General features: G+C 41.7%; 2 protein-coding genes across 2 annotated transcripts in view; one reads left to right on the top strand and one right to left on the bottom strand.

Annotated features, from left to right (window-relative positions):
• Positions 1 to 22,210, top strand: part of dlgap3 (discs, large (Drosophila) homolog-associated protein 3) — a 61,331-nt gene extending 39,121 nt beyond the window's left edge. The window contains exons 3-12 of the mRNA XM_072370880.1: positions 4,895 to 5,109; positions 7,342 to 7,444; positions 7,542 to 7,758; positions 10,588 to 11,126; positions 12,174 to 12,268; positions 13,139 to 13,358; positions 14,825 to 15,119; positions 15,211 to 15,302; positions 15,460 to 15,606; positions 16,204 to 22,210. Of these exons, the coding sequence (XP_072226981.1) occupies positions 4,895 to 5,109; positions 7,342 to 7,444; positions 7,542 to 7,758; positions 10,588 to 11,126; positions 12,174 to 12,268; positions 13,139 to 13,358; positions 14,825 to 15,119; positions 15,211 to 15,302; positions 15,460 to 15,606; positions 16,204 to 16,509 (2,229 nt within the window). The 3' untranslated portion in view covers positions 16,510 to 22,210. The remainder of the gene's footprint in view (positions 1 to 4,894; positions 5,110 to 7,341; positions 7,445 to 7,541; positions 7,759 to 10,587; positions 11,127 to 12,173; positions 12,269 to 13,138; positions 13,359 to 14,824; positions 15,120 to 15,210; positions 15,303 to 15,459; positions 15,607 to 16,203) is intronic.
• Positions 22,211 to 23,054: 844 nt separating this feature from the next.
• LOC140275131 (tissue alpha-L-fucosidase-like) lies at positions 23,055 to 27,006 on the bottom strand. Its single transcript, XM_072370534.1, has 8 exons — positions 26,517 to 27,006; positions 26,245 to 26,379; positions 25,869 to 26,006; positions 25,676 to 25,781; positions 25,366 to 25,566; positions 24,908 to 25,098; positions 24,198 to 24,297; positions 23,055 to 24,055 (listed from the first exon to the last, which is right to left on the bottom strand). The coding sequence occupies exons 1-8, from the start codon at positions 26,855 to 26,857 to the stop codon at positions 23,921 to 23,923; spliced, it is 1,347 nt and encodes a 448-aa protein (XP_072226635.1). The 5' UTR covers positions 26,858 to 27,006; the 3' UTR covers positions 23,055 to 23,920.
• Between the last annotated feature and the right edge of the window lie 918 nt (positions 27,007 to 27,924).

The following is a 27,924-nucleotide window of genomic DNA, read 5'->3' on the forward strand; positions in this document are numbered from 1 at the left end:
GAGAATCATGCAAGTGATGTTCAGGTCGCTCCATAATCTACAGGTCCTGATGGGTTGATCAGGTTCACGTTTCACCTGAAATTAAAATATCAGGTCAAAAAGTGAAGCAGTGTCCCAACAAAAAAAAAAACAGTACATTGTGTGTAATGGCTACATTTATCTGATATCTCTGATGGATGCTCACCTGCTACAGTTCCACATGATTCAAGTTTGTGTCAGTTCTCCAAGGACTTTAGAAACCTTTTCCTGAAGTTATTTGACTGTTGGTTTAGTTTTTGCAGCCGGATAAATCTAAGTCTTTGAGAAGAATAAAGACATTCACCGGTAGCCCAACAGTTTCACTGGGAACTTTTTTCTTCTTCATAAACATCCCTGAAAAATGTTTCACAAGGACAGGATCTGTGGTTGGCAGCCACAATTTCCACTAGTGTCAAATGGCCTGCAGGTAGGGATGCTTAGTTATTAAAAAGGTTCCCGATCCTGCAGTGGAAACAAGCCTGTCCCCCTGACTTTATACTTTGAATGTAGCTAAATTAAGACAGCTGATGGCTTCAAATCCTGCAACACTGGCACTCCTCATAAGTCACTGTGTATTTACTGTGTTCAAACCTTTTGATATTCAGCATATTTGATTTGCATAAAACATCTGATATTGAAAAATTTTGAAAATAGAAATACAGAACCTGACGAGAAGAGGTCAACTGTTTTAATATTGTTAGTTAGATTACATCAATTGTCACCCACGTATTATTTACCTGCCTCGCTAAACAATCTGTCTCCAACGTTAAGTCACACACTGTAATTTAAAATGGAATAGTTCCAATACCCTTTTACCTCTTTTGTAGACATTAATCTTCTAAAATGAAAAAGCAAATTGCTGCGACAGACAATGAATCTAAAAAGGCAGCCGAGAGAGCACAAACACAAAAACACACACACAAACCTCCAGCTGTGTTGAGGTAGAGCTGCCGTGCAGGCTGTGTTTCTACGGAAACAGCAGGTAGCCACTGGAGTCCCTGGTGTTTTTCCAACTCCCATCTTTTAGACACAGCTGAGGTCTGCTGATAGAAGAGAGAGCAGGGTCGCGTGTGTTATTGTTCCCTAAGGATAGACCTTACACAGTTCGCCTCTGTACTTTAGGCTACCATCACATTCACACCTCAGGACAAGAAATGAACTTCCCTACTGCAGCTTTTCTCGTATCTCCAGGCATCACCAACAGTCTTGGGAGGAGTTGAGAGCTGGTGTATTGAGTGAATATTGTGCTGCACCTGGATGTGCTCAGGCAAAGCAGATTAAACCACAGCAGCAGAGCTGGCAGCTGCCTCGAGCTGCAGATACAGAGCTGCTCAGATCTGTTCCACCAGGACAAGACCTGGTGGGCATCAGAAGCTCAGGTGCTACTTTGAAGCAACAGCCCAGAACCTGAAACCTTCTTTTCTGAAAGCAAAAGAAGATATTCTGTTTTCAATGACTGACTTTAAACTCAAATGCTTTTATATGAATCCTTGTTGAGACAGCGGACAAAGATTTAACATCTTATTCAGCCGGTGGGAATTCTTCATCACTTTACAGAGAGTATTATGCATTTTAAAATTTTCACTTGAATTATTGAGCAAGTTCAGGAGGTCAAAGGGGCTTGGGAATTTTGTTTCTAACATTTGGGATTTTATGTCATATTAATTCACCTTTTACCAGGGAAAAAACAGAACGAAATGATAAAAGTGAACCCCTATTTAAATTGACCTAGAGCCTTCATTTCCTTGAGTCTTTTTTAATGATATTTTAGCTCTTTGGTTGAAAGGGACATTGTTGTTAACCATTGGTTGGTTGAAGGATTAAGTTAGAAACTAACTGGTGGTTGTGGTTACTGTAGCAGCTAAAAGAGCCTGTTATTTGTGATATAGGGTTAAAATGACACCAGTTCGATAGAAAACATTTCTAAAAGGAGCAGGAATGCTTTAGTGTATTCCATCTGAGCTCAGAGGTTGGAATTTTAGAGTTCCCAGATTGAAAAATCAAGTGTCAGATTTCCAACCTGGAAAGTCAGAAGAAACTCACTAGTACTAATTTCACCAATTTCAACATGTGGTATTTGTACCACCCGCCTATCAGTTACCAGCCAGCTCATCATTGGTCAGATCCGTAGGTGGGTGGCTTTGGCAAAGGATATAGCCCCTGTCTGCTCAACAGTGGTCTCACTGTTGTCCATCTTATTGCATTATAGATGTGTGTTCAGTATAGGCACAGATGGTCTTCTGCAGTCAAACTCAGTGGGTCCTACTTTCCATGACATATATACTCTCAAGTTTGCTGCTAAAACGCAGACCAGGGCATGCAAGAAAAAAAGAGACTCAATCTTCACAAGTCTGAATTACAGTGGTCAGAGGCTTTCTCTCACAGCGTCAACACCAATCACAATGTGTGGCGTCAGAACATGGTACTCTCCTTTCCCTAAGCCCCTCTCCACCCTCTTCCCCTTGGCCTGTGAGTGATAGATAAGAAATTATTTTATGAGAATATAGAGCAAGAGGAAAAGATAGAGGGCAAGAAGAGCAAGGTAAATGGATGCAGAGATAGCAAAGCAAGCTCAAGGATAGAAAGGAGATAAAGGAGGTGATGATTGCCAAGGGGGCAAAGCAGAAAGAGGAGGAAAATAACCGGATGAGGAAATGAGAGAGATAGTGGAAGGCCACAGGGATCAGGAGATTAGGCTGAATCATCTTTTAAACGGTGACCTTAAAAACACACACTCAGCTAGATGCCAAAGCCTGGGGCCCTGACTGTGAATGAGTTTGTGTGTGTGGAAATGTTTGTAGGTGTTTTCATTTGGCTACCTCACTGCATTTGCAAAAACTGAAAGATTGAGACGTTGTAAAGCATAAGGAGCTGCTGTTACTCGCCTTCATCACACAGTAAAAGAAATGGGATTGGGTGGAAGACGTGCGCAAAATTGAACATAACAAACAGAGTTAATAACAGAATGCTGTTATGTGTGCAGGGTTAATAAGTGTACTCATCTACCATAATGGTAATTACAACTGCACTTCACTTCACTGTCAAAATATGAAAGGGATCAGTCATGGTAACAAACACCCATTTCTCACCTAACTCTGGAGTCCCATTAGCTTTCCAGAGCTTTTTTGGCCTCCTGTGGTTCATAGTTTTTGTTGTCTGACCCATAAACTCTCAGAATGGAGCTGTTTTCAACAAAAATGTTCAAGACCGATAGTAAAACAAAAAAAAAATGGGCTGAACTGTAACTGGAATTATGCTCAACAGGTGGGTAGAAGGAATGTGTTGCTATTAATAAGATCTGAAATACTGAAGCCACTTTCATCTTGGAATACTCATATTTGTTATTTGATTCTCATAAAAGATAAACTGATGGGGGTGGGGGGGGATTATAAACAGTGTACAAAGAAACATGAGTGTGGAAACTTCTAATGCTAAAAAACTAATCCCAGCCTAGCTTGTTTCATGGCCTTTTAGCTCTCAAGTGTTGGTTTGTTAAGAGCATTCACCATCTTTTACAGGTGATTAACTGCCCTTACCATGTTTTACATAATGCTGAAATAGCAGGTTCTATGAAATTAAAATACGATATCTTGGAAGCAATACACCGTTTATAATGGCGTGAGGGCACAGAAGGTGCTACATTGTATGACATTGCATTGAGGTACAGGTCATGGCAAGCTAGTTAGCATGCTAAAAGCAGTTAATATTGTTAATATTCTTATCTGGCTCGTAGTCTGTTAATTTTTTAATGTTTTGATCTACAGCTGATCTCATAGAAATACTGCAAGTATTTTTTAAGATGGGTTATGTGAAGTACTTATGAGTAGTCGGTAGACAGCAGTCAGAGCACTCTCAGTTTGAAGAGCCAGCAAGTTTTCTGACACATTAAATGAATTAAATGCTGTTCAGAAAACCATGAAAAGAGCAAACTGTTCATCATTTGAAACAACTTAAACTTGAGACAATTCATAACAGTTCAACCATAGTTGTTTTACAGTTAATACAGTTTTTTTATTATTATTATTTTGACTGTGTTCCCGTGTGTGTGTGTGTGCGTTTCATTTAGCTTTCCCACTGGAGAATTTTTTTCTGTTCATCTGTCTTCCTGCTCTCAGCACACTGAAGCCTGTCATTTTGCTCTTCTGTTTCATGTTTTGTTGCGCTGCACAGTATGTGTGGTCACACTGTTTGCTACCTCCTCTATTTTCTGTTTGCCGTCCTCTCTGCTCTTTTACTGGCCTTTCTGGGTATTTGTTTATTTGCTCTCCATCTGTCAGCCTCTTGCTTACACTGTTTCTATTTCTCTGTGTCAGTGTTTCTCCAGCTGTCAGAGTTTCTCTCTCTCTGTAAGTCCCTTTGTCGCTATCTCTCTTTCTCATACATCTTCTTCCATGTGCGCATATATATGCATGTTTTTGCTCTTATTGTGAGCACGAGCATGGCTGAGCTCGCCGAGGTGTTTGTTTAACAACCAATGCTGTGTGCTCACGTTTTAGGTCTGTATGTCTGAATCATTGCCTTCCTTCTGTCTTATGTGTGAAATATTTTTCAGTGATGAAACATATTTCTGTCCTTGGACTGTAAAAACGGATATTGTGAAGAAACTGCCAAAAGTGCAATGAAGTCATCTTCAATATCTCGAGACTGATTAATCTGCATTGTGTTTAACTGCCTCTCCCTGAACAGTTAATATCAAAGAGGAATGCATACTTACTTTAACACATTTAACCATTTAACACATTTACAGAGAATCCTACTAAAAGTATTTAACTGTCATGTTTTTTACTCATTATATGTTGTTATTTCAGATCAGTCCAAGTTGGGGATGTTTGTGGTCACTTTTGACCACGTGTATGTTTGGATGAATGTGTCCCAGGTCCCTTCAGAGGATTGGGGAGGTGGATATGGCAGCGGCGGAGCAGCGGACAGTGGAGGGGAGATTCCGTGCCGTCGGATGCGGAGTGGCAGCTACATCAAGGCCATGGGTGACGATGATAGTGCCGACTCAGACACAAGCCCTAAAGCCTCGCCTAAGTCCACACTAATCGCCCAGAGGGAAGCCTTCAGACGGTCTATCAGCATGGATCAAAGGTCAAATGCCACTAACGCAGTGTTTGTGTTACTACTGAAACACCGTGAAGCTGCGTCTCTCTGATTTATGGCAAGAAAAAGAGAAAAAAAACAGACCGTGTGCTGCAGTTACTAGTGATGGACAATTTACATAGATGTTTAATAATTAGCGTACTATGGTATACCATACAAAAAAATGACAGGGGGGAAAAACAAACCTGCAGGGGGGGAAAAAAGGGGGTTGCTTCATTGCAGAGCTGACATTTGACCTTGGAAACATTTTTACACAATGCTATAAAAGTGATATATTGTTGTTTTGGAAGATGTGCTTAAAGTAGCTCCAGGCTTATGCTGTTGATTGTGTCATTAATGAGCAGACTTCAAACTGAAACAAAATTAGTGTTATATCATGTAACTACTCAATACTGCACCAATAAATGCCTATTTTTTAACCTTGTTTATAAGAAATAAAGGCATATGTGAGCATATATATATATATACATATATATATATATGTTTCACACACTATTTTAAGTGTGTAAGTATGTATAGTACTGCAGATATTTAATACTGCATCTACAGTAGAGTCAAAAGTATTGAGCCACCCCTCATTTCTATATATTTGATATCCAAGGAGTGAGCCGTTCTTTTAATCCTATTATGTAATCTTGAGTAATAGATCTCTAGGCTTTCAAACATTTTCTTTGTACATTGGCTGCTTTTTCCCTCATTTTCAGTCCAGTCATTGTACCCGACCACTTTTAGAGAAATGTGTTTTCTTTGTTTGTTAGACCACTTTAACTCATGATCTGTAATCATTCAAGGATAAAACCTGACTCAAATTATAAACCAGAGTTGTGTTTAGATACAACATAAATCACCAACCAAAGAATCTATTTTAAATTATAGCTATAAAATACGCAAGATTGTTAGGCATGAACTGCTGTTTTTTTGCACAGACAAAGTGATTCCCAAAGAGCTATTTGCTCAAAACTTGGCATATCTCAGAGTCATGTGCAGTGTGTCCTTTGAAAGTTCAAACAGATTAAGTAGATAAACAGGACCTGAAAGTGATGTCTTTGAGAAATAGAGAGGGGGGGGATAACAGTAGAGACATAGCACAGGGCCTGAGAGATGCATCAGGCCTTTCAGTTCATCCATCTATGTTTCTCTGAAGTCTCATCAAAACTGGTCTCCATGAAAGGGTGTCTCTCAAGAAAAGGCTGAGGTATGCTAAATGACACAAGAACTGAGGGGAAAATCAGTGGTAACAGGTCTTATGGAGGGATGAATCCTCCCCAGAGCCTGAACCTCAACATTATTGAAGCAGTGTGGGATCATCTTGACAGAGAACGGAACAAAAGGCAGCCGACATCCAAAGAAGAGCTTTGGGAAGTGCTTCAAGGAGCCTGGAGAACTATTCCTGAAGACTACTTTAAGAAATGACAAGAAAGCTTGTCTAAGAGGGTTCAGGCTGTGCTGAAGAATAAAGGTGCTCAAATCAAATATTGACTTTCAAGCTGGTTAGAATAGTATAAACTCAGTTGTTGCCTCCTATACTTTATTTTTCAAAGAAAAGTTTACATGGCAGGGTGAAGTGGCCTTTAAAGATATTTAGAGATTTATTTTTTAACAGAGGAGAAATACAATCCTATAAGTTTGCAGCATAACGTAGATAGAGGCTGGTTTGCCTATAAGCTGTACTTCTGCTAAATTCCTAAATAACTGCATTTTCTTAAAGTTTTTTTTTTTCTCAGAGACTGCATTTATTTAGATATAACAGTGAAACAGCAGAAAACAGTTGAGATTTCACACGATATGCAGTGTAGAAAAGGAGCTAATTAAGTTAATACCGTCATTTGAGCAGGTTATTTGGAGTTCCCACTAGTTTTTACACTTAAATTCACCTCTGTATAAGCCAGTTTGAAAAATATGAAATCTTTGAAAATTTGAAAAAAAAACTTTTTAGCTTTTCTAGTTTGCTTCTCTGTATGTGAAAGGAATGCTGTAATACTCAGAATGACTCCGACTGGTACAGTCACTGAACATGACTCATTGAAGGGGTTTTTTTTTGGGATAGTTGTGGTGAAACAAATGGTGTTCTGCGTGCATTACAAACATCATCGACAAAAATAGCAAACCATGTGGCTGTAGATCTACTGCCAGAATATAGCGTCATGCACTGTTGTTCATTGTGGTTGTGCTGCTGCTATTAAAGTTACCAGTGATGTTGACTTTGTCTGTTATTTCCAGGTACTCGTGTAAGCAGTGCATAGATTCCTACCCTAACAGCAGAACCGCACCCAAAAGCCACACCCGCTCTCGCAGTTACACCCGCTCTTTGACCAGCTCACAGGTGAGAACATTTACACGATGCGTTTGCTTAAATGTTTGATGTTGTGATGTTTCGATTTCACACAACGATTGATCTGCCCTCCTCCTCTCCTCTTCAGCTGGGAGACACGTTGAACCATCAGTTTGAGGCCGTTTGTGAGACCATGTTTGGGGAGGTGGAGTCTCAGGCCGTCGAGGCTCTGGATCTTCCAGGTGTGTTCCGCACTCGCAGCCACAGCTACGTCCGAGCCATCCAAGCTGGCTGCTCCCAGGACGACGACTGTATCTCTGTCTTCTCCATGTCAGGCCCCCAGGGAAGCATCAAGGGTGGGGCCGGTGAGTGTGGTAGGATGATGTGTGGTTTGTTTTTTTGTGGCAGCAGCCTGGTGGGAGACACAGTGGGAGAGGAAACGGCCTGTGTCTGTTCCCCCCCGACAAAAGCAAATCTGTGCAGAAGACTTCACTCTCACATGTAATGTGCACCGTGCACATCCATTTTTAATTTTTCGCCTTTTTTCCTCTGAATTCTTTCTGTCTCTATTGATCTTACTTTTCCCACCCTCTCCTCTTCTGTGTTGGTGCATATGTGCATGCTATAGGCGCAGCGTTGCACGTTTGTCCTGCATTGCTCATGCTCTTTGTTCTCTCTCGTGTCTATCCTCTCTTCTGTATCTTATTCCTTCGTTGTGTGACTGCAGATATCCCAGGCTCAGTAATAGGAACAGGGACATTCTTGATTGTGATAACAGTGTCTCCTGTTGACTTTGTCTCTCTGTCTTTCTGTTTGTCTCTCTTCCTGGTATGCTCTTAATTTTTTGCCCTCTTCCTTCTCATCACTCTTGATGAGGTCCATTTTTTCTGATCTTGCATCACAAAAATGCTCAAGTATGTACAGTCCATCTGTATATGTGATATATGCAGTCATATGAAAAAGAGAGTGCACTCTTTATTCTGAGATTTTATGTATCAGAACAGTTAGAAATAAAAAAATTCTTGTCTTTACCAGGTCTTGAAATGAGGAAATACAACCTCAGATGAACAAACGACATGTTACACAATGTCATTTTCTATAAAAACTTAATCAAAAGTAGAATGCAGAAATGTGTGTAGGAAGAAGTGCAACCCACAATTCAGTAGCTTATTGAACCACCTTCAGCAACAATAATTACAAGTAATAATTTTCTGTATTACGTTATCAGTCTTTTACATCATTGTGGAAGAAGTTTGATCCTCTCTTTGCTCAAATTTGTACAAATTAGCTTGAAATCATTCAGATTTGTGGCCATTAATTTATGCATAGCTCTCTTAAGGTCCCAGCGAAACTTATCAGTGAGTTTGAGGTCTGGACTTTGACTGGACCACTGCAACACCTTGATTCTATTCTTTTTCAGACATTCTGTTGTAGATTTTCTGCTATATGTGGGATTATTGCCCTGCTGTATTACTAATGTCAGCCAAGCTTTAGCTGTCAGACAGATGGCCGCGCATTTGACTGTAGAATACTTTGGTACAGATGCGTTCAGGGTCAACCCAATGACAGTAAGGTGTTTTGTGTGTGAAACTATCCCAAATCATCACTCTTGCACCACTGGGCTTGACAGTTAGACCAGTTGTTTGTGTTGACATGCTGTGGTTGCTTCTTTTTTTTTCTTTTTTTTTTACAAACTGCGCATTATGCCCAAACATCTGGATCTGGACAATGTTCCAGAAGTCTTGTGGTTTGTTTAGATGTAAACCTAAGCTGTGCTGCCATGTTCTCTTTAGAGATGATAAGCTTTCTCCTGCCAACCCCCCCCCCCCACCCCCCCCCCACCCCCCACCCCCAAAAAAAGAGGCCATACTTCTTCAGTCTTTTTCTAATTGAACTGTCATGAACTTTGACATTCAACATGCTAACTGAGGCCAGTAGAGTTTGATATGTAGCTCTTGGGTTTTTTGCAGTTTCTATGCACGATCTAACCTTTGAGTGAACTTCTCTGTCATGGCCACTCCTGGGAAGGCTGGTAACTGTCTTCAGTGTTTTCCACTTGCTAATAATCTTCCTCACTGCAGAATGATGGACTCAAAATAGCTTGGAAATGGCCTTATAACCTTTTGCAGATTGATGGGCTGCAATTATCGCTTCTTATAGATCATCGCTGGTGTCTTTCCTTGGCATTGTGTTAACACACACCTGAATGCTTCAGACCAACAAACTGCCAACACTTCTGCTTTTATAGAGGTGCTCACACTTACTGGTGACCAGTTAATCGAGTGCATTTGAGTATCAGCACCTGGCTGCTACTTTCTATTTTAATTCCTATGGAAGTTGTAAGGGTTAACTTAGTTTTTCACAAACTGATTCTACATTTTTGTTAAATGAATAATGATGCAGTGTAATGTGTGTGGTGTTGTTCATCTGAAGTTTTATATACCTAACGTTTTAACGATCTGTAAAACCTACGAATAGAAAGAGGGTGTACTGGGTTTTTTTCGCCTGCTTGTACAAGTCATTTGTGATATTGTGTGTGTGTTTGTGCATGTATTTGCAGAAATGCGTTTGAACAGTGGAGCCTCCTTAGCCCCTTGTAGGAATAAAATTTCTTAGTTTCCTGCAAATGCCCCCGGAGATTTATTAAAGTCTCTGTGAAGTATCGTCTACATTAACCACAAACACACATTTACACACACTCACACACCTACGTAGATGTTTGCCCACATGGGAGGTTAAAGCTTCAGTTTGCATATTTGCAGATTGAAAATAAACTGTGCATATAGATTTAAAGGAGCTGTGAGGGAGGAGGGAGAGACGGAATCTGCAGACTGTTTCTCTCGGGAAATTGCTTTATCTTCTGCAGACGCAGAGTTAAGTTGGCTCAGGGGAAGTTTTCTTTTGTCACTTCTGTCTGTCGTCTCTGCCACACACTCTTTTTTTTTCTTTTTAATGAGGAGAAATGCCTCCTTTGAGTTGTGTTTAATGAACTTTCATTTTTATTAATAGTTTTGGTGTTTTCTCTCCTTCCCCTCCTCTATGTGCTGGTTCTCCTTTTTTCACCTGTTTAACTTTTCTGCCACATTCTCCTTTTAGTCTGTCTCTTTTGTAAGTATGTCCCTGCTGACATAACTTGCTTTTAACTGCCTTCTGTACTTCTGTTTTCCTCTTCCCCTGCTCTTCTTACACTTCAGTCTTTCCTTATCGTAAAGGTGCTCCTCCCCCACTCCCACCTCGCATGTCAAAGTCTTCGCTCTCAGTGCGAGCACAGAGCAGCACTGAATCCACCCAGGATGCCTACTTCCAGAGCGGCGGACAGATGGCTTCAGGCTCTGGCCCTGGGCGTCCCAAGCAGCACAGCAACTCCATGGACCTGGGTAGCTCTGACGGGCCCTCGGGTCGCACCTCAAGAGGAGGCTACTACACGGCCAGTGGTCCCGGGCGTTCCCGTCAGCACAGTAACTCTGCAGAGAGTCTCGATGGGGTCAGGGGTTCAAGAGAGCTGGTGCCCTATGGAGGCGGCCCGGGGGTCGGTGTGAGGCCCAAACATAGCTGTTCAGCTGACAGCCTGCTGGAGGGGCCACCAAGGCCTGCTCGGGAGAGGGACAGCAGGGTCGGAGGCAGCCTGGGGAAGACAGTCTCTCTGCCTCAGAACAGCATAATGCTGAGTAAAGCAGGAGGGCAGGATGACGGACGTGGAGGCAGAAAGTGGAGGCCATCCATAGCTGTGCAGGTGACAATGAACAGTTGTGCTTTGCAAAAAAACGTCGGTTTATTTGCTCTATTTGTCATAATAAATTTGTCCGAAAAAAAAATGAAAGCAAAGTAATGAAAAATTACAACATTTTGAAATACTTGTTTTAGTCAGAAATTAATTGCTTTAAATCCAAAATCTGTAACTCATTTTACAAAACCACCAACTGAAAAACGGACCTTTAGCAGACTGGAACAACGGTGCCTTTGGGTTTTTTGGTTGATCAATAGCTTTACCTTTGAGATTGCCAACAAATCCCCTACAAGAAAAGAAACTAATTCTTTTATGAGTGAAGTTTCAGAATGTACATGTGTCAAAGCTGAGAGGTAAAGGGGAAGATCAACATTGCTTCTGGCATGATTTGAAGACTTGCTGAAGTTTTCCTTCAGTCTTAGGAGAACATCAGTCGTCTACTATACAATACAGTTTTACATTTTAGAAAATATGCTAATTGAAACCAGCCTTTGATTGTGTAAAGATTAGATATGACAACACATGCAAAGCAAAGATGGGCTCAGTAGCTGCTTAGCTTGTAAAATGTCAGCAATCTGCGGCTGACTTGGAACCTAACAGTTAAAGTCTGCGGGACCCGATGGGTTCCCCACATCCCCAAACTATGGCGAAGGTAAAAATTACAAGAGGTCTGTTCAAGAGCATTTGTCTCAGTGGTACAAATGCAAACCAGTTTGTTGGAGAGTTGAAAAGCAGGACTAGATATACTGGATGATGTATATCTAGGCCAGAGATCCGAGTTCCACTCTCTGGCTGTTGTTTAAAATGATCAAAAATCTAAATTGGTGTCAGATCAAAACTAATGGTTTTGAGATCGTATTGCAGCAATCTTGCCCTTTGCCCACAGGTTTCTCAAATTAATGTGCACATATTTGTGAATAGACAAAAACTCAAATCAGGTGCTTTTTTTTTTTTATATTAGGGTTTTATGAGTGAATTTTTCAACCTATACTTGTATCCTCATGATGTGTGCTGCAACTGTGATTGTTAAAGTCGTTGCATCTTCTACCACAGGTGGACAGCTCAGAGACTTTGTCAGATTCAGAAGCGGAAGGTAAGGCTCTGACAGAGGTGCACTCTATAGGAGTCCAAGTGGAAGACGAGAAAAGGTAATTGAGTCCAAATTGAGTTATACAGCTTGGCATTTCAGTTTCTGTCAATGACACAACTTGCTAACTAAGGCGGGTGTTTGTTTATTTCCTAATTTATCTGTGCCACAAAGTATGTGGCTTCATCAAGCGCTGTAGTTGTTAGTACAGTAATTTATGTGAATAATTTTAAATTATAATTTGAAAAAAAAAAAGCCCTGATCCGCCGGAGCGCCCAACAGAGCGTTCATCCATAGCTGATTTCTAGTCTAGGTCCTATTAATTCATTTAACATTTCATCAGACATCGCAGCTTGATCTCAGTAGCATTTTTCACTGTTAGTGACAGTAACCATGACAACTGCAAATCATAAACTCACCATGACTTTCATATGTGACTCAGTGCTTCTCCTAATTATATCCAGTTATGCTTACGGGTCAGATTTGCACGCACGCATGCAAACACAACACCACATATTCCCAAATGTTGAGCAGTGGGTGATCATGCACCTGTTAACAATGTCCCCCACTTCCTCATCAAAGATGACAGTAGGACATCTGGTGAGAAAACAGGAGGCCACAACATTAAATCTGAGTCAGACTACAGGCTTCATCAGACTGCAAAGATGGGTGAGGGAAGGTGGGGTATAAACTTGCAACAGAGTAAACACTCATCAGCGAGCCCACTGAGATGATATTTGCACACACTGATGCGTCATATGTCAGAGGATTAAGCAGGACTTTTCACAACCACGCGAGTCGCTGTGACAGCACGGCCCTCCTCAAATTGGAATGTGCAATTAAGAGGAGAAAAAAACTGAGAAAAGCTTGCGTGTGCTCTTCTGTCTGTGACTGGATGGCTCTGGGACTAAGTGACTCACTTGTCTTGCAGGCGCGCTCGTTTCAAGCGCTCCAACAGCGTGACAGCGAGCGTGCAGGCCGACCTGGACCCCGAGGGCTTCCCGGCGCTCAGCATCGCCGTGCCGACACAGGATAAGAGTCTCCAGTTCGGCTGCTCCTTCCAACGACACTCCTCTGAGCCCGAGTCTGCGAGCCAGTACACAGAGTGCCATCGCACCGTCCACACACAGGGGCAGTGGGCCTACAGAGAGGTGGGTCTGGTCTCTGATTACAGCGACCATCTAATGCTTTCTACTAAAAGAAATCTTTTGTAATTTTGAGAACTAACACACGCTGAATGTGTTTTCCTCCACAAAGCACAGTGCAGCTTTTTTTTTAAAAAAAAAAGCATTCTCTCCAGTCTTGTTTGCTGAAAAAAACAAATAGTTTCTTTACTTTTTTAATTTAATTTAGAGACATGATTTTGGTGGATAAGTCTTTTCTGACTTATCCACCAAAATCATGTTCACACCACATTACCTCTGTTTAATTACATTTTGAAAATAATGTTTAATGATCCCATCTAAATGAATTACAGCTCAACTTCTGTACTAGATTACATTTCCACTTTTATCTTTTTTATTTTCAAAAAGTCTATAAGTGAATTAAAAAGTATAGGTGAAACAAGTTTAAGCTTCAGCCTATTCCTTCCAAAGAGTTTATCCCAATCTAATACCTGGGCATCTTCCTCATATAAAGCTCTGTAATCATATAAAACTCTGTAATTACAATATATATATATATATATATATATATATATAGTTCCTGTTAGTCAGCTTGCTGTACAGTCGCCTGCTTCCCTGCCTTTCCATAAAATCTTTGATTGGCCTGTTAATATTATTTGCCACATGCTTATGTACGAGATCCACACAAAATGAAGGCCAGCTTAAGAGCACTGCTGATGATTAAATACCCCACAGAGGATAATTACGTACAGTCATTGTGCTATTTTGTTTTTTTTCCTAACAGTGGGTCATATAACTTTTTAGGTCTGCAAAGTTACAAAGCCGCACCAGAGGAAGTTATTCTCTTCCTCAGAAAACACTGTTTGTAAATTGCCTGAAAGGCTGCATCCACTTTTCACCAATGACATCATCATGTAACATATTTGCATAATACCTGCCTTTTGGCTGCTTTGGCACACCTCAAGCAAAGAACGAGCAGCTGCTTTCATTCTACCATTTTTGACCAGAGCAGACCGGTCCTTTCAGAACCTACCTTAAAGAGGTAGGAGCTAATAGATAGTTATAGATAACTGTGTTCAGCAAGAGAAAACAGTTAGTTTTGACACTTGAGTATGAAAACATATCCCAGTAAATAAAATGTCAGTCTGTAAATGAGCCTAATGTGGACTGTTTGAACCTGACTCCTCCACAGATACCTACAGAATCTGCTTTAAGGCTTTAATTCCCTCTCGCTGATAATGATTCAAAATTTCAAAACACAAATATGCATTGTGATTATCGGGTCATATTCACCAAAGTGCGAGTGGCTACATTCTGTCATTCACTTTGTGAGTTGAGCAAAGGTGAAAAAGTCTATTTAATTTAATTAGTATAGCTGCTGTATTCAAATTCTCATTCACTGTGATGGGCTGCACTGGTAAATCTTTGGGAGATTGAGATCAAATACAATGTGTTAAAAAAAGATTTGAAATAACTCTCACATGTTAACCCAGGACCTTATCCAGGGTGGCTACACCACAGAGGTTTGCCAGGCAGACTCACGACCCCACCAGCACCCGCACCTGCCTCCTCGTTCCCACTCTCCTTTGCCCATGACCTCGGAGCGAGCCTGGGCGGGGACACCATCCTTAGAGGGTCCCAGGAGCCTGCCCGACTCGGGCCGAGCCTCGCCCTGCATGAGAGATGGAGAGTTCTTCTTACGCCTCCTGCAGACAGAGGTGGAGAGGATGGAGGGCTGGTGCCAGAACATGGAGAGAGAAGCGGAGGAGAATGAACTTCCAGAGGAGAGTGAGTTTTCAAAGAAAATCAGAGATGAATAAGTTGAACAATGAGTTGTTCCCAGATTTCTAAAAATACATATGTACCATTTGCCTCCCAGTTCTTGAGCTTATCCGAAATGCAGTTGGCAGTGCCCAGATGCTCATGTCTCAGAAAGTGCAGCAGTTCTTCCGCCTCTGCCAACAAAGTGTGGTAAGCCAACAAAGAAGATGTGAAATCATGACAACACTCACTGAACAATGAGCATGGTTTTATGATTACAGGCCAGATTTGCTCATCTGCAAACTTTCCACAATAGAGTATCTCTCTGCCAACCCTCACATACTCTGCTGTCTCCCTGCCCACTCAGGACCCATCAGCCTACCCCCAGCCCACATCTCAGGACCTTGCTTCCCTTTGGGACCTGCTCCAGCTCAACATAGAGGACGTCAGGGTCAAGTTTCAGGACCTCCAGAGGATCAAGGACTGTGGTTGGAGACTCCCACCTGAAAAGAAGGTGAGAAACCTGGGGGTCCAAACAACCCTGGTTTCCCTTCAGCACTCTCCCAGAGCTAAGATGGCAGTGTGCAGACGAGTAGCGCAGATGGTTGTGCCGTCCAGGCCTTTGCAGGCTGTGAAAATGCAGAACAGCAAGTGGAACTGAGCTGAGCTACCCTCACATTTTCTTTGTATTCAATGCAGTGTGTCAGAAAAAAAGAATGCCTGTTACATTATGTTCTATAAAGATTCGTCTTCTCACTGATTACCTAGATAATTGTGGATAAAAAACTAACAAATGTCTTTTTTCTTTCTTTTTCTTTTTAACCATACCTTTGTCTGCCTTTTCTTCTTTCATTTTGTGCCATCCAACACTCGTCCTTTACTGACCGTTTCTGTCTTTCTCATAACGTCTTGGCCCGTGATACCTCCCCACTTGAAATTTGGATCCATTTTATTGTTTTTCCCTTTTGTTTCTCATATTATTCGTGTTTTATTTGTATCTGCCAAAATTTTCATCCCTTTCCATCATCTTAATCATTTACCTCACCATCCAACGCAATACATCCACTGTCCGTTTTCGTCACCTGTCATTGTCTGATTGTCGACGGGCTAGGAGGATAAGAAGCTTCCTCCGCCCTTACCAAAGAAGCCAGCAGGTGGGGTGAGCGGCAGCCTACGAGCAGATAGCGTAGGAGATGGGGGTGCCGGAGGTGGGTCGGGTGGCCTGGTGGTGCCACGTGTAGGAGGGCACACCCTGCCCATCAGGGAGAAATCTCTAGATCTCATTGACCGTCAGAGGACAGAGGCAAGGAGGAGGCTGCTGCAGACCAAGCGTACCGCCTCCTTCAGGCAGAACTCGGCCACAGAGAGCGCTGACAGTATCGAGATCTACATCCCCGAAGCTCAAACTCGACTCTGAAGACAAGGCTGAGGAGTCCCCTTCCCCGCAATCTCCTCACTCATCCTCACCCCCTGCAAATTTTAGATCTTCTGCAAGTCATTGCTGTTTATGCGCTATACTCCCCTCAGCAGTTTCCATTAGATTCAGTTATCATACTTATCAAACAAGCAATGACAGCCATTTTAGTGTCTTGAAATTCGGACATTTCACCGACACAGAGGCCTAGACTTTAAATGGTAGCTAGCAGAAGACTTACAGACATTTTTACGTCTGAATTTCTTTTTTATTATCATTTGGGCTGACAAGAATCAGTCGACTTTTTTAACAGCAGTTGGCCGGAGTTCACGCAGTAGTAGCATGCCTGTTCAGGTTCACCGAGCACATCTCCATCACAGAAAATAAAGGGCTTAACAGGCACAAGACCTCTGATGAATTATCCCTGTGTGGATCCCAGATGCTAATTGTAAAGCTCCATGTTCCATTTGTGGGGTTTCTGATTCACAACCTTAGAAGTATACATACTTTTCACTGATGCTGCCTTTAGGGATCATATAGATTTCTCAGCATCAGATTAAATGCCCTTAAAGTGAGACAGTTGGTTAACCACAAAGAATACCCCACACGCATTAACAGCCCGAATAGAAATGGCACCTCACACCCAGGTGTTATCTGTCCGATAGGATATCATTTAAAGAATGACGCTATTTTAGATCCTTCTCTGTCACTCCTCTCGTTCTGTGCATACATCGACTACCCTCTGCAACCAGCAGTGAGGCCCTTTGAATGTGCAAGTGCTATTTGTACAGAGTGCACACTCATGTTTGCCAACAGGAGCATTTGCAGGGTAGCATCACAGACAAGAAAAGAAGAAAGAAGAAAAAAACAGAGCTGTTTGCGTCTTACGTAATCTCTCTGTAGATTCAAGTGTTCAGGAGGGGGGTTTCTGAGAGTTTTTAGGGGGATATATTTTGTTGGCTTTCAGGACTTGGTTAAGAAAACCCCCTTTCACTGTGAGACTAAAGCACCACCAGGTGGTCAAACTAACAGTGGTCTGTAGAGAGATCAGTCAGGAATTAACAAACGCCCCAATAAAACAGCCATGAAAGAAGATCAGTTTATATACTGAATCTTTTCTTTTTTTTCAATTCTCTCCCTTCTCCTAAATATCGCTCGAGTGGACTCTACTTTTATGTTAAAGAAAGAGAACACAAGGTAAACCTCACACGAAGTTTCACACAGCACTGAGGAAAGAAGGAAGGATTTCTTTGGTTGAAAGAAAAGGAGTCATCTACAACAAACAGTATCTCGTTCCAAACCCTTCCAAAGAGTCATCACAGCCCATCGGAATCCGACGGTGGGAAAAATTACGGAAAGGATGCAACACTTGATTTTAATGGTTATGTTTGTTTGTTGCTCTGCGTGTTCCTTTCCCTTAATTAACTTCCTGAAATCATACGACATGGTGTTTCCTAAACAGAGGTGGCATGAGTTTAAAAGTTTGGTAGGGGTCTCATTTTATTCATTTATGTTAGAAGAGATCGTTTAACTGTAGGTATTTTGTACGGTTGTTGTGTAATGCCTTGCGCGTGAATGCACTGGAATATGACGAGCTGTGTGATGCCCAGTGGAAAGTAAAAAGAATCCAAATCTACCATTTTGAAGAGAGAAAACACAAAATATTAACATTTTTAAGCATGACCTCTTTTTTTCGTTTGTTTGGTTTTTTCGATGGAATGTGTTGGCAAAATGGAATATTTTAATGGGAGATGTATATTTTCTAATATAATCTACATTTCTAGATTAGTAGAGATTATTGAGTACAGTATATGTACAAAATCATATATCAAATGTGAAATACTGCAGTATCATTATGATAGATTATAGCATTGTGTTATACTACAGCTGTGTGGCATATCCAGACTCAGTACATGTGAAAAAGAATTTCAATCGACTATTATTATGTTGAATTTGTGAGTCAGGTACACAGGGTATAACTGGCAAGAATACTATATATCTGTCTGTGGTTCTCACAACATGTACTGCTGTATCCCCTCCATGTATTTCCTCTTTAGAACCAACTACATGTGCCTAACCAGCTATATGTGGAGGTTTCCTTTGAACACAGTTTACACTATAAATATATAGACAGTTATGTAAATAGAAAAGTATGACGTCTGCAGAGAATACTGTTAAAGAAAATGTTTTTATCGTGCTGACATCTCCCTCATGTTCACTGGCAATACACACACAGGACTGGCACATTTTGTTGATGTTAATACTGCATGTTTTGAGACAGCCTACTTTGGAAAAAAAAAAAATTTAGCAGAATCTCATTTTTGACCGATACAAGGGAAGCAAATTTTCTAGCTGACGAATCTTTTTTGTGACTGGGAAAAAAAGGATTTTGCAGAGCGGTTGTTACAATGAGTCACCTGTTTGTACAACAGTTCTATTCTTTCAGAGACAATGATGCCGACATCCTCGAACACGGCAACCGATGTTTTGTGTTGAACCTCTAGAGATCAATACAACAGCCTCCTTCGCGAAACAAGCTGCCCTTGCAATGAGAAAAGTGGGGGCACCGTGTTAAGTTTATCTGCAGCAGTGTGGGATGTAGAGCAGCCTTTAATCCCCTCACCTCTTCCTCTCTGTTACCCTCAAACTTGACTACATCTCAGTGGTGTTTGACACAGCCCTCATCAAACAAAGCACAAAGAACTGCTTTAATACTGTTACACCACTGTGAAGGACTCTTGACTCCACCCTTACAATCCTCAATCGTACATGCGAGGGAATGGTAAGGTCTTTCCATTGCAAGTTGGCCTTGAGGGACACCAGGAATCAAAGAGGCTTTTGTTGGATATTTATCCACAGTAGCAACTACTACTTCTTCGTCATTTTCGCTGACTTTCTCCTCTATGCTTTCTACCACAAGTTGAGGTGTCAGCCAGCCACCTTGCCTTGATAAAGGTCCATTGCTAAACACAGTTTTTGTGGTTGTGACTTCCATGTTTTCTGTTCAGTAAATTGTACCTATTAGTTGTCTTATCTGCACAGTATAAAGCCAAACACTTGGGTGTGTATTAACATGACGTGAGCACTCACCAACATGGCAGACAGACTATCTGAACCCTTACTGCTCCTTCTAGATGTGCAAAAACCCAACATGGACAGCCAGACAAACAAGTCAACTCAGAGTACCTCAGTTTTCTAGCAGCAGAGTCTCCTATCCCAGCCCAGGCCTCTGTCCTCAGGGGAATCTCTAACAACCACGACAAGACCCTGAAAACACAGGGCCCGATCCCTCCTGCAGGAATGTTGCTCATATTCCCTGAGCGAGGGGAGCTCACTCGCCATTGAAGCCCAGATTCTCTTTCAGCCATTTTTTTCCAAGACTGGAGGATAGCATGAGGCGGTGGCCGAGGCATCAGCTTAATTGTAGCCGATTTGTGTGTGTGTGCTGTGTATACTGTGCATCTGCAACAAACCTGAGGTGGATGGGGGTGTAGTAGCAGCAGATTTGAGTTTTAATTTGACATTCCTGTGAGGTAGAGCTGCTCTGGAGATTAAAGTTAGCTCATTTCGCAGTAGAGGAAGCTAAGGAGCTAGTTCATGCAAGGTAACTTGTTCCTGTTAAAACATTAATATAAAAACAAAATGTCAATGATCATTTTATGAAGACTTATCAGCACCAGCATTTGAGTGCTTTTAACTTATTAGGAAGAATAGGACATGTTGTTGTTTCATTGGCAGTAGCTAGTAAACACAATACAACGTTAGCGAAATAAGTTAAATGGAGAAAGATCTACATGGAGTGAAAAGGAACCGGTAACGATGCTCCAATTAGTACGTAATACGAATAGAATTGTCATATTTAGATAACATTCTATACACTTATTTCCACAAAAAGAGATTTGTCTTGGCTCATCTAATTACATCCTTAGTTCTGCCCTCTTCTTTGAGGTTGGGCCACAATTGTCCAATCGGGTGTGTTAATGGCCACCAGGTGGACAATTAAGGCCTGAAATGGGATTAAAACTTGAATTATATATGGGAACCTGTCTAATGGAGCTCAATGTCAATAAGATGAAACTGTGCAGGATTGCATTACAAGCATCATCTCCTGCGACTCCCCTGTGTGTAAGTAGGACTTTGAATTTGGCACGTTATTGGCAGACTGTGCCATTAACAGAGAAGTAATTACACACTGTAAAGTCACTTAACAGCTATTGCTGAAAAGCGCTGAGCATAATAAGCATTAGTCTGATCTAATGAATATCCAAGGGTCTACATCCATAATGCTTTAATTCATGCTTTGGCCAAACTTCCTCAGAATGCATTTGTTGATTCCTTCTGGGCTCCAGAGCAGCTCAAACCCAAGCAGATGTTTAACTGAAACTCCAATGTGCCTTTAGCACTGAGGTGTGATTCTGTTTGTGTGTGTGTGTGTGTGTGTATACTAACACTGTACTGTGGCTTTACAGGACACACACACAGCTCACCATGAGGGAAAGAGACAACTGAGCAATTACTGTGTAATTAAGAAAAAGTATATGTATATACACACCCTGCCACCGCCATGTTTACAAAACTGTAAATACCTGTTACCACTGGACATTGCTCTTCTCAATATTACATATATTGTTATTACAATATGATTATTATTAGTATGAGTATTGTCATTAAAATGATTGATTATTGCCATTACTTTCATTATTAAAATGGTGTTGTCAATAATAGCTATGGGTAAATATTGTTCTGTAGGCTATTCAAGAATGAGTCTTGTGTACAGTAACAAAAAATATATAGCTTAATCTATGATGAGTTCAATAAACTGCTGCTGCTAAAGAGACGGAGTAGAAGAAAAGCAGACTGACATTAACTCTGGGAAGACCTTTTTCTCTGGGATCAATGATGCGCGTTCCCCGTGAGGAGGGAGGGATCATCTTGAGAGGGAAGTAAGCTTTGTTAAATGGATGATCCAAATTTATTAGACCCTCTTTCTCCATGTGTTTTTCACCCACTCTGAACTCTCAGTGTTGCCAGAGGAGGAAACCAAGATGGACATCAAACTGCTACAGACCCTTCACTCTTTTTTTTTTTTTTTCTATTCTTTAATGTAGCAAAGACAACATAGCCCTTCACTCTTAACTCTCCCCTCCTCTTTCAGTTTTTATCACAGGGCTTTGTTCCAGGCTTTTTCTGTCTTTAAGCTCATCTTCACTCATGAGTTCACTTCTTTTATACACCTTCGACTCAGTGCCAACACAGTATTTTGTACATACAAACATACTTCTTTTCTCTCTCCTCTCTCTTTCGTTCTCTTCCTCCTGTAAAAAGAATCGACTGGAGCAAAGCAATAGAGTCGCCATACGATACAAACTTTCCTGACGCCACCAGTGGACGCAAAAGATGCATGAGAAGACCAGTGGTGACCAGGAGGTTGTCTAGACTGAATTACTTGGAGGAGGACGTTGCACGGTGTAAATCATGAATTCTGTTTCTCATGTTGTACAGACAAATTTATTTCTTAATCTCGTATGTTTTATGGATCTCGATGTGTCAAAGGGAGCACGTCTGATAGCGCCGAAGCCCAGAAAGATGGCACACTGTGACGTGGTTTTACCCCAACACAGAATGTAACACTGTCAACGTTGTCTAAACATTTTCTAATGGCTTATATTATTACTATTAATATGATTATTATAAAGCTATTTTAGCGAGTTAAACGAGGGGTGCTGCGTCTCTTTTGTCGTTCTTGTGTGTTGATTCCTTTGACTCTTCTGAATGTTTTGAGCAACGGAAAACTGAATCCATTTGTCATTCAACTCGGTAGAATGTTTTCCTTTAAATTAAATATCCATGAACGGAATTGGTTAAAATTAATATTAAAGAACACTTGCAAACTGTATGTTGTACTGATCACACTGATCTGTCAGCGTTAAATCTAAACTAAATGATGCAACTTAATACCACAAGTTAAAGCTGTCATTTCTTTTTCTTACTTACAAAGTAGACCATTTTTCAGTGCGTTCGCTGACCAATTCAGTTGTACATAGAGAACATAAACAGATCTAGAATTGCTCCACATTAATACTTTATTTCTGCCTGAAGACAAGTCAACTTTCTAACTGTTGATGAGACAGATGAGAATCCGTTAATAGCGAAGCTGAAAGCAAGAGCAATAGTTTGAACTTTGTGCGTCAAGGTCAAAAATAAAGAGACTGAATTATTCTACTGTGAGCTGCGAGTTTGACAGAAACTCCCTGCAAATCTGAACAAAGTGCCAGACTTTTGTTTTTGAGTTTGTAGTGACCAACACACACACTTTTTATACACACTATGCCAACCAGTTGCCAGCTGCGTAGCACGTCGAACCGATCCCAGCAAACCCGACAAAATGCGGGACACATTAAAGGTGCTGAGAAGTAGTCGGATGTCAGTGATATCAAATGTAATGCCTATAATGGTATATAAGTCAAAGCAGACAATATCATGGAGCCCCTCACTGATGAGGACTTTTATCTGAATCACATCTATCGAATAACACTCACTCTTGGCAAAATTATACGTAATATTAGGTTTTCAAGACATTTTGCAATCTGAATATTTTATATTTGTATTGATTCAGGGACTTTTCAGACCATTAACAAGGCCTAAGAATGAATTTCTTTACTTATGGTCTACTTTGCTAATGCATTAACCTTTCTAACACATGTCAATAAATGCAACGTGGAGGTCAAAAAAAGGAATTTCCATTTTCTGTGCGTCTCTAACTTAAGGAATTTACATTGCAAATGCTGAACAGACTTCATACATCGATTAACAAGGACAGAGAGTTATTTAGTGCTTCCATTCTGAGTCAAATGTACAATCCCTGAGGGTATTCTCTAATCAGTGAGGGTCGGATATTTTTGTCCATTCACACTACAGCAACTGTTACTTTTAAGGCATCCAGAAGCGATTTAAGAACATGTAGGAATAGCCTCAGGGTAATGGAGGAAGGTTGCAGTAAAACGCAGCAGTTACTAAATTATCAAAGTGGAAAAGATGAGGGAGAAATGTCCTCCCAGGCACAGCGGGGACCTGTTGCAAAGTGCTAACAAGCGCTGTACAGAACATCAGAACAGTCATCTAGTGGCACTCGTGTCATCTCCTTCTAACGTGACCACATTATGAAATGTGAAACACCGAATTATTCGCTTATATTTCTCTGCTAAAAAGCTATTTTGAGGTTTGTAAATGTCCGCTGGGCTGACAGAAAGTGACAACAAATGAGAGACTAATCAAGTCATTGTATTTCAACATTTTAAGACAAGTAAAAATATAGAAAAAAAATCCCTTTTAGGGTGATCACCTCACATCAACTTTGATTACAAAAAATAAAAGCATTCAGTCTAGTCTCTTCAACACTTCAGGTGTTTAAACTTCACTGGACACCCTCCAGTTTGAGTGTCCAAGCCTGAGCCGGAGTGAAAGGCAGCTCGGGCAGAAGGATGGTGAGGCCGGCACTGGGGGAAAGAGGGCTCCAGGATAAGGGCTCAGGACTCCCCAACAGGGTTACCTGGACAAGAGAAGAGACGGGATATTGTTTCTCGTGTTCCATCTGTGACGTTTCACTCCTACAGGACCAGTCAAAAGTCTGCACACGCCTACTCCTTCCAAATTAATGTATAGGTGTGTCCAAACTGAAGTCATCTCTTTACCTGAGTGGCTGCTGATGTTTCGGGCATCAACAGTTGCAATGTAGGCTTCGGGGGTTTTGCCATCATGACGGCATAGACTGTGGCACCTTTAGATGTATAACTGGAACAACACAGAACAGAGCTGCTTCAACAATCTGCTTTCCACTGCACATGATCAGACCAACAAACAGTCCAGTATTACTACAGCTCGTGTTTTTGCATTTGGCCCAAGAAAAAAAAAAAAAATAGACAAATTAAAGCAAAGATAGAAGTGTTTCCAGTTACTGTCTTCTTGAGAAGTCCAACGAATAAATTGAATGAAATTTAAAAAGTATTTTATTAATCCCAAAATGGAATTACGGTTATTGTGACACCACCGACAGTTTGTCTAAATTATACACATTATATTGCTTGGGACAGTTGCTCTGGGCAGGGATGACCTCTTGTGCCGTCCAAGAATCCTCTCTGTGCCTCGGGCACTTGAAAACCTTTCCTGGTCTTGTGAGCAGCCACAATGTGCAAGCAGGCATCCTCACAGAGCTCCTTAGTTTGAAGCAGCAGTTGAGTAGGGAACTACCAGATCTGTTTTTCTCGATTTAAGAAGGCTTCAGAACCGGCACAAACCATTATGTTACAGAAGTTTGCATTTTCTCAAAAACAGGCGCCGATTTTAAGTGATAATTCAACGCAAAGGCCACACGACACCAGGTCAGATCTCCCTTTTCTCTTACCAGACTGGCACAGTGGTGTTTTCCATCTGGACCCTCCATGGTTTGGAGGCATAGATGGCTTCCCCGTTGATCTCGAGCCAGGCTCCGACACCCCTGAGCCTCTCCTCAAACACAGCGGGGATCATCCCGTCGGCTGTGGGACCCACGTTAAGAAGATAGTTACCTCCCAGAGCCACAGCGCTGACCAGATCCTGTGGCAAAACGAGAGGGAGCCAGTTACTGGGGTGGGAATACAGAATAAAAGTTATCATCAGTCCCCCATTTCATACCACAACCTCTCTGGCAGATATAAAGCTATCCCTGTAGTTACAAAATAAAATAACCAGGACAGCAACAAATGTTAGCATAAATTCAAAGTATGACAGGATGTATGACAGCAGCATACCAAAAGAAACAACTTTAACAATCTTTTAAGATTTAGTAATCAGTTAGAGAACAAAACTATTTTGCATCCTCACATTAATGATCGTGGCCAAGTCCATAAGTTCTTTTATTCTCATGTTTCGACGGTAGCCCCAAGACAATGTGTCCACGGATGTGCATTTCTCCCACTTGTGCTTGGGCAGCTGGCCTGGAGTATACTTGTCTTCGCAGTTGTAGTAGCCACCATGTTTGCAGGCACAGCCGGCTCCCCATCGATCGTTGGTCACGACCGTATCCTAGGACAGATGCAACCATGCTGAAACACCTGATAACTTGTTGCTTGCTTTACATAAGCATCTGTGCCATCCCTGCACAGCAGTGTCTCCTTAGAAGAAAGACACTAACTTTAACAGGGCTGTCGTTGTAGAGCCAGGCCAGGAACTGGGTGGAGTTCCAGTAGGTGTCGGGTGCTTCCCAGTCGCCATCAGACCAGATCACCTCAGGACAGTACCTGCAAGGCAAAAGAAGGGGAAAAGGTTTGGAAATAACACCACCAGTTCCACTTTCATACAGGTAAAAGTTGCACCAAGTTACACACCTTACAACCATGTTATAAAGCTCTGGCAGTAGTTTATGCATCACAAACTCCTGTGTCTTGAAGCCATTCTTCTTGTCATTCAGATAGAGAGGGTTGAACCACTCATACAAGGAGTTGTAGAGTCCATAGTGCAATGACCTAAATGAGGAAATTAATGTTTAACAACTGCAAACGGAAACATCTTGCATTCATTAGACCGTGCAACAGAGTGGCCAACATGCAGAGTGCATGACCACGATGGTAGCTGATGTTCGGAGCCCGGTGCTCGTGATCAGGTACACATCAGTGGACTTCATAGAGGTTTTTAATAGAAGCACCACAGAGGGAAGCTCTGGTTACAAGGGGAAAACGTTCTACTACTGACTGCACTTCCTACCTGTTGCGCACTGCCTCTCCCAGGTCTCCCACCAAGTCCCTATGAGGACCAGTAGCGACAGAATTCCAGTTCCAGGAGTTTGGAGACTCCCAGTTTGTAAACCCTTCGTGGTGTTTGGCTGTCAGGACGACGTATCTGTAGTGGAGGTAGTGCGGAGGTGAAACATACAGTAAGGCCGTTTTCTGTCGCTATCTGCGTTAACGTGAAGCGCAATAAAGTGTGAACAGGAAGATGCCCTGAGGCCGTTGGCCACTGAACAAAATACAACTAACTTTGCACCGGAAGCTTTGAAAATGTCGGCCCACTCCTCTGGGTTGAAGAACTGGGCGTGAAACTGAGGGGCAAACTCCGGATAGCTGAACCCGGGTGGGTAGTTCTTGGACATGTAGCTCACACATTTCGGGTCTGGAGGCTGCTGGCCCTGCCAGTGCCACCAGAACCACTCACTACCAAAGCCCGGGACAGAAAACACGCCCCAGTGGACGAAAATCCCCAGTTTGGCTTCGTCGTACCAGGACGGCAGCGGCCTGGCGTCCAAACTCGCCCAGTCCGCGGTGTAGAGAGCCGCAGTGTGGGTCACAAAAGCAACGAAGAAGAGAAGAACGGCGATCATGGCGGAAAAGTGGTGCTAAGAAGCTCCGCGAGTCAGCATTCAACAGACTGGAATCTGAAATATAAACTAAACAAAGTCATAGCACCACCGGCAGCTACATTAGACCGCTTTCAGTTCAGATTGCACCCTGCAGGTGAATTATTTCCCTGTCATATGACTTTAATCACATGGGCGGTCACGTGATTGCACACTGTTTTTTTTTTGTGTTATTACTAAACGTTTAAAGACACACTGGCTACAAACACTGCACGTGACAGATATTATTATTATTATTTTTTAAATTGAGAAAATCATCCATAATGTCTCATGTATAGCCTCTGTTTCTCCTTGCTGTGCCACGACTGCTTTGATTTTTAATCATTTTTGCTTAATGTGGAGGTCTGGGATTACAGAGGGTGCTGCTGGTCAGGTAGTAACACCCTCGATATCTCCTCTAACTTGGGAACTGGACACATATGAACCAAAGTCTCAAAGACAGTTTAATTTTTTTTTAGGCAGTGTGAACTTTATTTGATGTATTTTGTGTGACTATTTCTGCCCTCCTCTGTTTTCTGGAGCCTGATGGCCCGTGAATATGAATGTACAGAATCTTACACACTTATCAAGTGTGCACAAGTAGAACATTAAATAACAGTAAGTCATCAGCTGCATCCAACTTCTTCTTGTACTAAGAAGAATGCTACGCAAGTTGATGCAGGTAAAGTACAACACTGCACGCCCTCTCCATAAACAGCGTTGAAACGACAGCGTGTGATCAGCGTTAGGCTTCTTGAGCTACATGGTAACACAGAGAGATACAGGAGGACATTCCTGCCATCCATAAAGAAAGCTGATTGTTGGAGAAGAAAATACTGCAACAGTATAATTTCCCTTTGAGATATCTTAAGTATGTTTCCATTTAATCTTATTTTATTTTATTTTATCAACTAGTTTGGGAAATATTTAGTGTTCTCTGAATCTTGGCATGCACCCAGAAATATGCAAAGTAAATACTGTTTTAGGGGTAATATTGCAGCGTGAAAGCACCGAACACTACACTTTTGCATAATGCAATGCAGTATTGATGC

The sequence above is a fragment of the Leuresthes tenuis genome, unplaced genomic scaffold, assembly GCF_036924035.1.
Source record: "Leuresthes tenuis unplaced genomic scaffold, fLeuTen1.0.hap1 SCAF_18, whole genome shotgun sequence".
Lineage (NCBI taxonomy): Eukaryota > Metazoa > Chordata > Actinopteri > Atheriniformes > Atherinopsidae > Leuresthes > Leuresthes tenuis.